Genomic DNA, 13,027 nt, shown 5'->3' with positions numbered 1-13,027 from the left:
GCAAATGAGACGTGAAATTCTCTAAGCTATAATGACTTTTAAGAGAGTTGGAAGTTGCCTAATGTGGTTAAGTGATCAGACACATCTATGAGGATGCATATGGATCTAGACAGCTATTACTTTTGTGCACAGCGTTGTTGAGCTGGTGTGTTGGAGTATTGAAGTGGAATAAGGAGAGAGAAGCCTGCTGCAGACATAAACCCCCCGACTGTGAAGGTTAAGGTGTAATGGTTTTGACTAATAACAAAATTATCACCCAGCAGCATTCCTGGTGATAGGCTTGTTTGGTTTTAGTGGATAGCTACTCAGTACCTCCTGAAAGAAAGTCTGTGTTGAGGCTCACTGAGGGTTAGATGGATGATGAGCTCACTGGTGACAGAATTCAGGGTAAGAGTTGGATTTTGAGAAACATCAGGTTATACGAGAAGTGAAGTGATAACAGACTCTCTAAAAAGCTCAGTGCAACCAAGTCCCATCCCTCAAATTATGAAACTTTTAAGGTTATATAAATTAGGCTCTTTTGCTCCTGTTCCTTAGTAGGGAGGCTTCAGTGTGTAATGAAACATTGTGTTAAATCAGGATCCTGAACCAAGAGGAAATGGAGTGCAGTGCTTCGTCCTGGGACACTCACATGCTTTATGCCCTGCACCTAAGAATATGCACTGAGATGAAAACCAGGGACTGGCATGGAAGTTGCACCATGTTCTGCACGAGATTGTGACTTCAGTAGGCATGTGGTGATGTCCTGCTTTTAGTTAAGGGTGACAACAGAAAAGCAAACTAATACCCTCTCTCACTGTGCCTTTGTGTTGGGAGACTAGAAAAGGCAAGGAGGGGGCTGGTTTGAATAAATCAAGAAAAAGAATCCTAAGGATTTCAGAAAGATCTCCATTAGTGCAGATGGCAAGAGAATAGAGAGCTAAAAAAGACGCAGCTGTTTTTTCTGTCATACTTGGAAAACTTCAAAGCGAAAACAACTCCAAAGCAGCATTTCCTAGAAGCAGATAAGAACAGAGGAGGGGGCAGAGCTGTTTGCTCAGGCTGTGGATACCAGAGGGAGAGGCTTGAGCAAGCCAGAAGATTCTGAGAAAAAGAAATTAGGATAGACTGCAAAGCTCCAGCTGACTTTAATGCAGGCAGGACCGTTGCATTTATTAATAGTTGTCACTGTTTGATTAGAATAAAATCCAACTTGCTGAGCTTGATGATGCTAAGCTATAATGTGCGACTCTGCTTTCCAGTCAAACAAATTGCCTTGGTTGCTTTAGAAATCTAGAGACTTAGCTCTTTTAAGAAACTAATGACAAATATTTCAATACTACCTATGGATAACAGTGAATTTCTATTGTACTGCAGCCAGCATGTTTCTTCTAAATATACTGAAGGATGTTCCGTGATTTATTTAATTGCTTAGACTTGACAAGGAGCCAATGCTAACATGCTTTGATACTAGTATAGTACTTCTGGAGTTCACTTGGCTTGGGAATATAAATACTGCAAAAAAGTGTGTGGAACAGTGTAGCACAATTGCTGTAAAATTTAGGCTGTACATTGTGCAGGTGTGCAAGTCCTTTCTCAGCCAAAAGAACACAAGAGTGGCGATTGAAAAAGAGAACAGGAGTGTGAGCCAGCCGTTCTGCAAATCTTGGGGGGGGGGGGACAGGCAATTGTAACGTAGTTATTTAAGGAAAATGCAAGATAACGTGTTCCACTTCTAATTATTGGGCTTTTCTTCCCACTCCAGCTGTTTTGGTATCTTCTATACAAAACCTACAGGGGTTCATGTTTTTATTGGGAACTATTAGAAGTACAGTAAACTGCAAGGAGAATGAGGAGAATGAGATTTTTCTTGATTAATGTTTTGCTATATTTGTCTCTAAAATACTGAAATTCTGGTTACCTATTGTTATGCCTCTACCTTCCCCCCCCTGCCCTCACCAGGTAAACATCATTATCTGCTCTCCATGATTTTGATGTACTAAATGTAGAGATTAAGGAAATAGATATTGACACAGTTCGTTTGAATATTAATATTATTATAATGGTGGTTTTCAATATCAGCTTTTCCATTATTGTCTTCATATCAAGTGTGTGCATAGTATTCATGATCTGTAGTCTGTGTTTTTATTTTTTGAAACAAACGTTCTTTGATCATGAGACACTAGAGACAGAAAACAATTAGATAGTCAGAGGAATATTAACAGTTCATTAAATTTACAGTAATTCCAAGTCAGCCCCTGATTTTCAATGAGGAAGGGTCTGATCTAATGAAGATTTGCTTACTTGTAAGTACAAATGTTTTAAATTTTAAAATTGTTGTGTGAAATATATACAATATATAGCTATAATTCTTTTCTGATTGTAAATGAGCTATATATAGTTATCAAAATTAGGTAAGTAAGTGATGGTTGACGTTTTGGATTGATTAAATGCCAGAGCTTCCATTCAATTCAGCAGCACCAGATTTCAATTTATTTTTGGTATTGACCTAGTTGGTGGAATCCAACATGTATTTGCAATGTAGAAATACCTCATTTCACGGTATCTAATTTTATACAAAAGGAGAATATGCCTTCATAGAACATTTATTTCTAGATGGATAATAATGGAAATACTAACTTCATGCTCAAGCATACTGAAAATCATGTTTTAATTTGTAGGGAGTGAATTATTTTCATAATCTGACATGTTTTTTAGATAAGTCATTCTTAAGCACAAAGAGCTTAAACTGTACAATATATATATAATTTGTACGTTGCAGTGAAGTTGCATCAAATGTCTCTGGGTTTGCTGAAACATCTACTGGAAAAATAAATTCAGAATAGAGTGCAAAATATTTGGCATGTCGTATTTCATCCATGTTGCTATGGAAGGCTAGACCTGGACCAGTGCTTTCTTATCACTTGTCTTATGAGTGTTACACAGAGCAGTTCTTTCTTAGTGCTGTTGAGTAGCCATAAGTTCTACACCAGTTCTTGCTGCCTTTCCTTGTGGCTACTGGAAAAAACCACATCTTTTATTTGCCCATTTTTATTTGCCAAACGTGGATGGTCATATATAATTTGTGGTTTTTAAATCCATTAGTAAGTCAATTAAAGGTCTGATTGCTTCATTGATATCTGAATAATGTGTAAGAGGTATGAATTCAGTGCACTCTCCAAGTTTTAAAAGATGTGTGTATATGTCTGATGGTAATGTAATCATATCAACACCCAAAAGACCTGCATCCGCTTTCATTAGTGAGTTAGTTTGTATGGTGCCCTGGGGGCACAGAAGTTGTTAGCATTTTTCCTATTGTCATCCTGGGCTCTGCCATATCTCATGTACACTGGGCTTCTGCTTCAAGTTATTTTTAAAAATAAGTTGCCTGGATGGTGAGTTATCTCTTAGGATCATGTTAATTTGACATTTGAGAAAATCTGTTGAAGTAATGGTCTTGCCTCTCCTTGACTACTTTACTTTTGACAGACTGGAATCCTTATGGGTATCATAAGTCTCATTTATCATAATACCATATTATAAGGAACAAATGTTTGTTCTGCTGAGTGAATCCTGGAAAAAAATAATCTACTAAAATGCTGTATTAATTCATATTGCTTTTTATTTAAGAGGGGAGAATCTCTGAAGGTTCACCTCCATGGGTATTATTAATGCAATACTTCTAGAATAGCTTTTTTTAAAAGTGTTCTCATATCAACACCTGCTGTTCAGAAACTCAGAATTATTTTACTTGCACTTAACTTCGTTTTAGTAGTTTATCTTAGGCATAAACAGAAACACATGACATTCTCTAATACCTGTGTATAGCTGTAACTAAACAAACAAAATTAGAAAATTTCTGAATCCTGTAAACTGATCATACTGAGAAGGAAAAAAGACTAATATTTATATAAAATATTGGGAAAGATCTCAAAGGCCAATGTCATATGAATACGTAAACTACAAAATGTAATGACTTGCAAGTGATTGATTTTTACCTGTCTTTTATGGGAAAAAAAAAATGTAGTGAAAGCAGATGGATCTGGGGCATGATGCAATGGGGACATCAGACATAAGGGGAGAAAGCTATTGTATTATGGTGTGCATTTCTGTAGTTAGGTGGGAGGTTTTTCTGAAACATAATTTCATTGTGCCAGTCTTCCCATGAAGCTGCATATAAGCAAGTGCAGGAAAGTCTTGTTCAAGTTGGGTGGTTTTTTGGTGGTGGTGGGTTTTTTGGATCTTTTAGTTTTTTGCAAGGCATAGACAATAGAGCTGAAGAGATTTTTATTCAATATGAAAGCCTAGGTACTACCTCTTGCTATAACCTGTTTATAAAACTGTTTTTTGAGCCACATGTTTCTGACAAACTTAAAAACTTCCATTGACAATAATAAGCTGTACTGAAACTGTAGGATCCCAGAAAAAGCTCATGCAGAATTATCTCATAATCGTTCCAGGGAGCTGTTTCAAATATGTCCTGTCTGGTCTTCCAACTTCTGGAGCTCCGAAGGAAGACGCTGTAAATGGAGATGACAGTGTGAGGTCTGAAGGCAGGGTGGCTGTGCATAGTGCGGTTTCAGTCCGTAATGAATTCAGCCAATGTGGGCAAAATGAAAGGGACAACTTGTCATCCACCTTTAAAGGGATACTGTTGGCTCAAGCAGTGTCTGAAAAATGCTGCGCTAAAATGTCGAGGAGAAAGCCCGGAACTGACCCATCGCATCAGTTATATTGCCACTGTTCCCTGGCCAGATGAGACTCCTCAGCATTGAGGTAGAAACTAAACGTCCCTCATAGCTGAAAATGGTCAGACAATTCAGGGATGAAAAAGACAGCACAGCCTGTCCATAGCCTGAAAACTCTGTGTAAGTGCCTCAGTAGTGGTGGGTGTGAGTAACTCAAAGGAGGTCCCTTTGAAGTTTTCCCAAATACTGTCCATGGCACAAGTTAAAACAAAGGCAACCACGTGCAACCTGGGATGGATGTTGATTTTCCAGTTCACAGATATTTGTCAACCAGATACTTTTATTCAGTCCTGATAGCACTTCCACTGCTCTTGTTCTGAGTGTGGACTGCTTCCTTGGATCAGCGGATTAAAACGTTTTAGTAACATCTTTAGGTAATACAAAAAGGGGAGAGAATTGCGTATGGATTTAGATTTCTCTATAGTTGCTTTTAATGAAGACTTTGGAAGAACATGCTTTCAAGTCTGGAAAGTAATTAATTTCTTTAAATATGCTGAAATTGTTCACAAAATGTGTTTTAGATGAGTAAGTTTTGTGATGGAATTGGGTTTTTCATGTAATGGTCTAATATTGACCCAAATCAGAGGAATTAATGTGCAGACATTAAACCCTTTTTTGTGTTTCTTAAGGATAAAGCACTTAAGGAGAAAATCATAGAAGAAATATTTTCACAAATAGCGTTCGGGAAGGTGCAAAGGGAGAAATTGTGTGCTTAGACTTGACTGAACCTGACACTGCATTTACTTGAAAAAGATGAGCAGTGACTGTTAACCATGGCCAAAGTTAACTGTGATTGCCAAAACTGTGATCCTGCCAGTCATGGCTTCTGCAGTTTTAACATGAAGCTGCAAAAGAGGTAGTGGTGGGGAGTTGGTAGAACCTCCTTGAGTCCCCACGTCTTCTGCTCCCTTTCTGGCTCCTGGGTAAAGCCTGCCTCACTGGCCCCTGGGACTTGTCTTGACATGGGAGTGACAGATACAAGATTTTTGTTTCCCCAAAATACCACTTTCATTGCTCAATCTATTAATCATGTGCCTTTTTTTCTTGGGGACAGATCAACTTTGGGTAAAGATGACAACCTTTCATAACCTTTGCAAAAACGTCAGTGGCCCAGTGTGTTGCGGTGTGAGAGAAGCCGTATCTACGTGGTTAAAGAGGAACAGTGCCTGTTACACAGGGATACATATGTGGTTTTGAGATACATGTGTAGGAGGAGGAAAAAGTCTTAATAAAAGGAGACATTTTGGGTCATCTGCTCAGATGAAAACCTGTTTTCCTTCTCTTGGGCAAGGGTAAAAGGGACCAGTGAGGATCAGTGCATTTTGGCAAAGACTGTCTGCTGCTTGTATCTCCAGTACACAGGGAACTCCTGCTGTGGGAGTCAAAATTGAAGTTACAAAGGTAAAATACTGTTTAAAAATTATGCAGCTGAAATGAGCAAATTAATTTACAAGGAAGATCTGTTATATTTATGCCAAAGATTTACAAATAGTTTAAAACAATCTGTGTTTGACATGGTAAGTTGTCTCTATCATTAAAATGCTAATGAAATGGTAAACATCTGTTAAATTTATGAAGATAATGAAGCTTGTCAGCTACATCTTTCTTGTGCCAGTATTCCTACTTAGCTCAGGTCTGCATACAGATTTGGTGGAGCGGTGCTGAGAATCTGTTTGAACTTTGGGAGCAATGCCAGTGTAAAACTGTGCCCTGTTTTGTTTAATTTGATGATTTTGTCCTGAAGTGTTTCTACCTGTAGTTTAGGTCATCTTTATCTGACTGTTCTTCCAGAGTCTTTCAAAGATCGGTCTGAAAAATCAAACTTCAGTCAAACAAGGTCACCGGTATTTTATTGGCAATAGTTGAAGTAGTAAAATAACAAACAGAAGTGAACAAATCTCCTATTACTAATGTATCCACTAATCAGTCTGGTTAGGTGTGTATGTTTTTTATTCTGTATGGACTCCAAATGTATCCTAGTCTACTGGTTGTATATTACTCTGGCAGCAGGAACACCACGGACTGCAAAACTGCAGGCAGATTCCATATGTCTTTGTCACGTGAAATGATTTGTCCTCAGCCAAGGAGTACAAAAAATATTGCATTGTTTGCAGGAGGATGCTAACTGTTCTTTAATTTTTAAAACTTTTATTGCAAATGTTTTCTGCACCTTGGTTAAGGACAGTATCAGAAACCTAGCTTAACTCTGTTTTTAAATGTCAGTCACAAGTTAACTCTATTCTGTTGTATTTTTTCTGTAAAGTTTAGTTAAAATATGTAACCATAGCTTCATTGAAGTATGTATATATAAAGAGAGGGCAGGTCTTTTTTAACTTCATGGATCTTTAATGCTTATGAACTTAAAAGAGGAACTTACAGAGGTTAGATTGATGATGGCGCTTTATGGACTTTAACCGAACACAACATAGCTGCTGTTTGAATACAAATCTGAAATCCAAATTAGGTAAATCTACTGTTTCAGAATCAGCTAGTGAAATAATCCTTATTTTTGCAGTTGAAGATGTTTTCTTTGGATAAGTCCTCTGACACATTGCTTTCCTATTGGTGCATTTTTTTCATTATGGAAATGAAGAAGAAACTCTAGGCATGTTAGCCTTTAGTTTTTTGACGTTTATGACTCCACTTTGAATAAGCTTTGACTTACAGTTAATTAAGCACAACTGTCAAGAGTTTCATGGGCTTACACAGAAACAAACCTTACATTTATAAAAGTACTGGAGTAGGAGAAGGGAGAAAATATTCCGGAAAAGTGTCTTAAGTTTACTTTTCCTTTCAAATTGTGCAGCTTAATTGGGATGGTGTTCAACAGTTCTCTCTCTGTTGTTGTCGATGACCCATCTTTCTGTAAACCACACACTTTTCCTAATGAAGAAACATAGAATAGATTATAGCCTGCTATTCATCTGCTAGCCCATAGGGTAATGTTTACTGTGCTGCAGCTGTGATCAAAATGACTGTCTCTCCAGCATCTACAAAATTTGAACTCAGGGCTAGTTACAAGTGTTTGGTTGTCCAAAAATTCCATACAGCCCCATCTGGCTTCTGAACTCAGCCTTCCTCTTAGATACCATAAGATCAGTTTGAAATTGTGTCCGTGGAGGCAAGATGATGAGATGAAAAGGAGGAAAATTTCTACTCTGCCTTCAGTTTTGCATGTACTTAACAGGGAGAAAGGCTTAATGGCAGACTTGTATTCAGGCAGCTCATATAGATTGCCTGGCGTCTTGCAAGTCGATGCAAATTATTTGATTTCATGGGAGAAGAGAGGGAAAACTGCTTGTTTACTTTTCTGCCTTTCTTTTTTTTTTTTTTCCTCTGTCCTGACTGAGTTTAAAAACTAAGACAACTACTATGATGAAAAGCTTAGGTATTGTGTCAGCTATGCTTGAGAACAGAGAAACTCCTAAGAGGACTGTTACGCTTCAGGCTGATGTGCTGGCCACCAGTGAGTGGGAGAAGGAGGCAATTATGGGGAAATTCTGGCAGAGGAAGAAGAGGCAGAGAGTGACTCACCCTCCTTTAGAGGTGTGGGACACTTGTGTTCCAGTGTCTGCTCCAGTCAGTGTTGAATTATTTATTCAACCCAGGAAGGAGAAACTGAGATTATTTTTTTTTGCATTTTTTATTTCAATGAGGGGAATTTTAGTTGCAATCTATTTTGTATGATTTCAAGAAAAAGTTCTCTCGCAGGCATATCTGAAAGCTGTGTACTAGGCACACTATTGTGTGAATAGGGCAGATAGCTAGTTAAAAATGAATATTTGGACATCTGTGTCTTCCCATTCCTTCAGGGTCTTGCTGGGGAATGATTCTCAAGTGCACACAGAAAGAATTTCAGCATGCAGATTTCTGGGAAGCTCTTGTTTGGAGAGAAAGATCTGGGTTCCAAATGCTGGTTTGCGTTGCATGTAAAGAGTTGTGTTCATTTATGTGCTAAGCTGATTATTTAGTTGTTGGCTGTTTTCTGATATTTGCCTTGCACTGTAAAACAGGCATTTTTTTAAATGTTAGATGAAATAATGTTTGTGCAGCACCTGATAGTTACAGATGCTGTCAGAAGAGGAAGAAATAAAACACGCAGCTCACTATTTGGAAACAAACCTCCCTATTTCAGCTTGCATGCTTTGTCTGTACTAGCTGATCTAATAGGCAACCATGAATTGCAAAAGCATCTGACTTTCACGGACGCCCATCCTGGCCTTTTTGGCACTGGAGAATTTTTCAGCTTTAGAAAGGATTTATTCTACCTGCCAGTGTGATTTATATACCATATGTCTCCTCTTCAGCATCTGAGTATCCATGGCCATAGGGAAGTGCTCTGCCTCATCTGTAGTGTGTGGAAATAGGTTTCTTTTAATGATATTAACTCCTACAGAGCCACTTTATTACCTCCCTATACTATTTTTTCTTGGCGGTTGTGTCAGCAAGAGATAGCTATGCTATGTGTGATGTGGAAAGGAGAATACTATGAATTCCTGGTTTTGTTTGCTCTTGGCAGGCACTACTACACTTCCCACCCTTGTGCGCACACCTACCTTGATGATGCAGCCTTCCCTGGATATCAAACCCTTTATGTCCTTCCCTGTGGACAGCAGCTCTGCTGTTGGATTCTTCCCAAATTTTAACACAGTAAGTAAAGGTGTTTCCACATTTAGTTACAGTGTGTGCTTTCCAAGCCATTTTTAATATCCAGTATTGAAGCTGCCTTAAAACAGTGCATTGCTGACACAATTTTAGAGAACCCTTTTTCTCTATGCTATGGTGGTTGCTGTTCCCTTGTGCAAAAGACTGTTACCCACCCAACCCAGTGAACGAGGCCGATCCTTTTTTAATTTAGGATCATAGAATGGTTTCGATTGGAAGGGACCTTAAAGATCATCGAGTTCCAGCCACCCCCCTGCCCTGGGCAGAGACACCTCCCGCTAGATCAGGTGGGGGTTGCTCAAAGCCCCATCCAGCCTGGCCTTGAACACCTCCAGGGATGGGGCATCCACAACTTCTCTGGGCAACCTGTTCCAGTGCCTCACCACCCTCATGATACAGAATTTCTTTCTCATATCTAATCTAAATCTCCCCTTTTTCAATTTAAAACCATTACCCCTTGTCCTATCACTACATTCCCTGATAAAGAGTCCCTCCCCGTCTTTTATGTAGGCCTGTTTCATTAAGTACTGGAAGGCTGCTATGACTTGGTCTGCTGGGGTGGTGTTTGCACATGGGGAAAAAAAAAAAAAAACAACAAAACAACCAATAAAGGTTTGATGAAGAATAGGATAATTTTGAACATTTGCCTGGGCATGTGCATTTCCATGTGCTGGAAAAAAGGACAAAGCAAAAGCTAATGGAAAAACAGGTATGGCAGGTAATGCCTAGATCCTCCACTGATGTGAATCAAGCTAAGTCTATTACAGACAGTGAAGCAACTGGAGGATCTTGTTAATTCTGTATAACAATAAATTTGGAAATTGCACAGCCAGCCGTTGTTAAAAATGTGAACCTACTACCTTTAGTTTATGGTAAAGCATCTTATGCTTTTGAAAAAAAAAATATTATTCCTAAAGTAATGCTCAATGCTTCTGTAGTTTTTCATGTTTACCAGAGCAGCAATAATAAAGATACTCTTCTGTAGTTCTCACTTCTTTAACAGCTTACAAAATGGTTCTGAATGTTATCAAAATGCTTTTTTTGCTATTATACTGTATCATTTGTTTAATTATTATCTTAAATGTATCGATTACAGCAAAACCAATATTTTGCATGTTGCCACTCGGGTTTCCATGTGTGGAGGTCATTCAGCATGGAATGAGTTGGCAAATAGTAGGCTAATAGCAACAAGAAGGAAACTGGTCATTTCTGCCGAGTCAGCGAGTATGATCTGTTTGTAGGTGACTGTTGCCTGAACTGTACAGCATCGCACTTGTCACTGTAATTGTGGGCTGGGGGAGGATGTAAAGGGAAGCAATGTCACCACCGCCAGACAGTGATCAGCTGAACCACTGCCAAGTGTTTCCTTTTGCAAACTCACCTTCTGTTTGAAGTTAAAACAGCAAGAGGATTTTATGGTTTTTTCTTCATGACTTGCAAATACATCTTGCTGGCAGGCCTTGTGCCATGGCATGCGGTGCTGTGGGGTGGCTATGAGGTAACGTATCAGCCAGCTTCTTTCAAATCTCAGCAGCCCAACTCATATCATAAACAGCAGCAAATATTACTAATTCTTGCAAAACGTGTATGTGAAAATGGTGCATTTATGAGGGAAATGTGGGCATGTGCCTGTGTATAGACTGGGGGGGGATATGTGCACGTGCATGTGCACAGACATAAAAGATTAAAAAAAATCCAGGTATGTTTAAAGTGCAGGACCAAAGCTCTATACAATTTTAACACAGCAATGTGTCATTCTCATCTTCTAGGCATGATACAATTCATATTCATTTTCCATCCTATTTCTAATACATCTGAGAGTTTTCTTTGTTACTGATTTGTCTGCTTTCCAGTTGCACTGCTTTTATAGGTGAGCTTTTTCACAGAACTGTACATAAAAACTAAGAGAACCTGTTCTTTAGGGGTGCTGTTATTGCAGAGTTAACCAACATTTGCTTACTGGTGGTATTATTGAACTTCTGAGTTGCAGTAGCCTCTAGAGACAGATTAATTTGGGCATTTAGGCTGTTTTTTCCTATGTACACTAGTTTACATTTATGTGGGTTACATTCCATTTGCCTAATTCCTGGAGTTTTTATCCTTCATACCTGTCATTCCTCTCCAAATTTCTACGGGTATTATTTAAAAAAAGAGGCCTGGGGTAATTGGAAAATATTGTCAACTCCATGTCTACTTCCTCCCTTGGAATTCTTGATAATTTAATAAAATCTTGCTGCTGTGCACCACAGACACCACATGTTTAAACTCTTTTTTTTTGAGGAACCGCGGTTCAGCACTACTCTATTTCTAATTCACAGACTTCACCATTTATCTTGCAGGTATTGATTTTTCTTAACAGTCTTACAATGGACTTTAAAGCTGCTTGGAAAACTAAATCATTCATTGTTGTCTACTGACGGGCACAGTGAATGCCAGCTGTCATACACTTCCTCTCTTTCTGACTTAGCACTGCCTTTGAAAATGTAGATTTCTATGTTTGTATGTGTATAATCTTTTTCTTTTTTTTTTTAATTATTCACTGTAAAGTGAAGGGGGGAGTGTTTAAAAGTTTGTAAAAAGCCTTTTTCCAGAAGATAGGTTTGAGTGAGCAGAAGCTAAATCCAGTTGACCCATAACGTATGCGTCATCTAAAGTGCCTTAGTTTTTCATCTTGTGCAGGAACAGAATATTGGAAGAGCTTTTTGTCCCTTCCCCCCGGAAAAACCCATCATTTGCTTTATGCATCAGTCAGGAAAACTATGCACTTCACTCACGAGAGCACTTGTCAAGGACTGTAGATAGTGAAACCTTTAGTGAGCAGCACTCAATCTCTTTGCCTTCAGTAGGACTGAGGGGACCCTGCGACACGTGCCAGGACCGCTGTCCATGCTTGCATGTGTTCACTGAAGGTAACAAAAAGAAATGTGGCCTCAAGAGAAAACTTCTTTGGATCCACCTCTTCATTTTCAGTGGCAGTCAGATCTAGGCTATTTTCTAAACATTGCCAGGGGGTGGTTTCTAACTTAATTTCAGTGGTCTGAAAAAAGAAAAGTTTCTGCTTAGGAGCTTGATACAGTAACTACCAGAGCAGGAAAAACAAGGTAAAATATATTACTGAAGTGTACTGAAGTGTGTACCTAGAAACATCTTTAAAGGATCACCCCCTAGAGTGCTTTCAAAATAACTTCTCTTATTTATGGAAATATATTTTAAATCTGGGGTAAACCCTTTCTTATATAGTTAACTTTGACAGTTTTCAATTCTGAAAACATCTATTATGATCCAGATGAAACGTCTGTATTCCCATTTAGTTTGTGAAACTGTTCTGATCACTTGCTTCCCTCCACACGGGGTGCTCTCAAATTAAGCACTGAGCAGACCCTGATTTTTTTAAAAGAAATGCCTTATATCTTATTTTCTTGATGGAATTCTGTTATTTAGTTTAAAATACCTCCCTTCTGTTTCTCCTAAAAACATTAATAGTTCTTAAAATGCTGTGGATGTCTGCATAATACTTATCAATTCATGCCCCAATTAAATTTGTCTTTGTTCCTGAGTACTTGCTTATTATATAGGAAAAATTAATTGCGGAATGATTGCATTAACTCCTTGGATACATGCCTTTATGCTTCAGT

General features: G+C 38.5%; 1 protein-coding gene across 3 annotated transcripts in view; it reads left to right on the top strand.

Moving 5' to 3' along the window:
- ZNF385B (zinc finger protein 385B) overlaps positions 1 to 13,027 on the top strand; it is a 138,917-nt gene that overhangs the window by 71,554 nt on the left and 54,336 nt on the right. For 2 of the 3 annotated variants that reach the window (XM_074145174.1, XM_074145173.1), the window contains one exon: positions 9,247 to 9,377. In XM_074145174.1, coding sequence (XP_074001275.1) covers positions 9,247 to 9,377 — 131 coding nt within the window. Of the gene's footprint in view, positions 1 to 9,246; positions 9,390 to 13,027 lie in introns of all 3 variants that reach the window. The other variant, XM_074145172.1, reaches the window with a different exon arrangement.

The sequence above is a fragment of the Numenius arquata genome, chromosome 3 (assembly GCF_964106895.1).
Source record: "Numenius arquata chromosome 3, bNumArq3.hap1.1, whole genome shotgun sequence".
NCBI classification, from domain to species: Eukaryota; Metazoa; Chordata; class Aves; order Charadriiformes; family Scolopacidae; genus Numenius; species Numenius arquata.
Note: the sequence above shows the minus strand (reverse complement) of the source record. Positions and strands in the feature narration are given on the sequence as shown.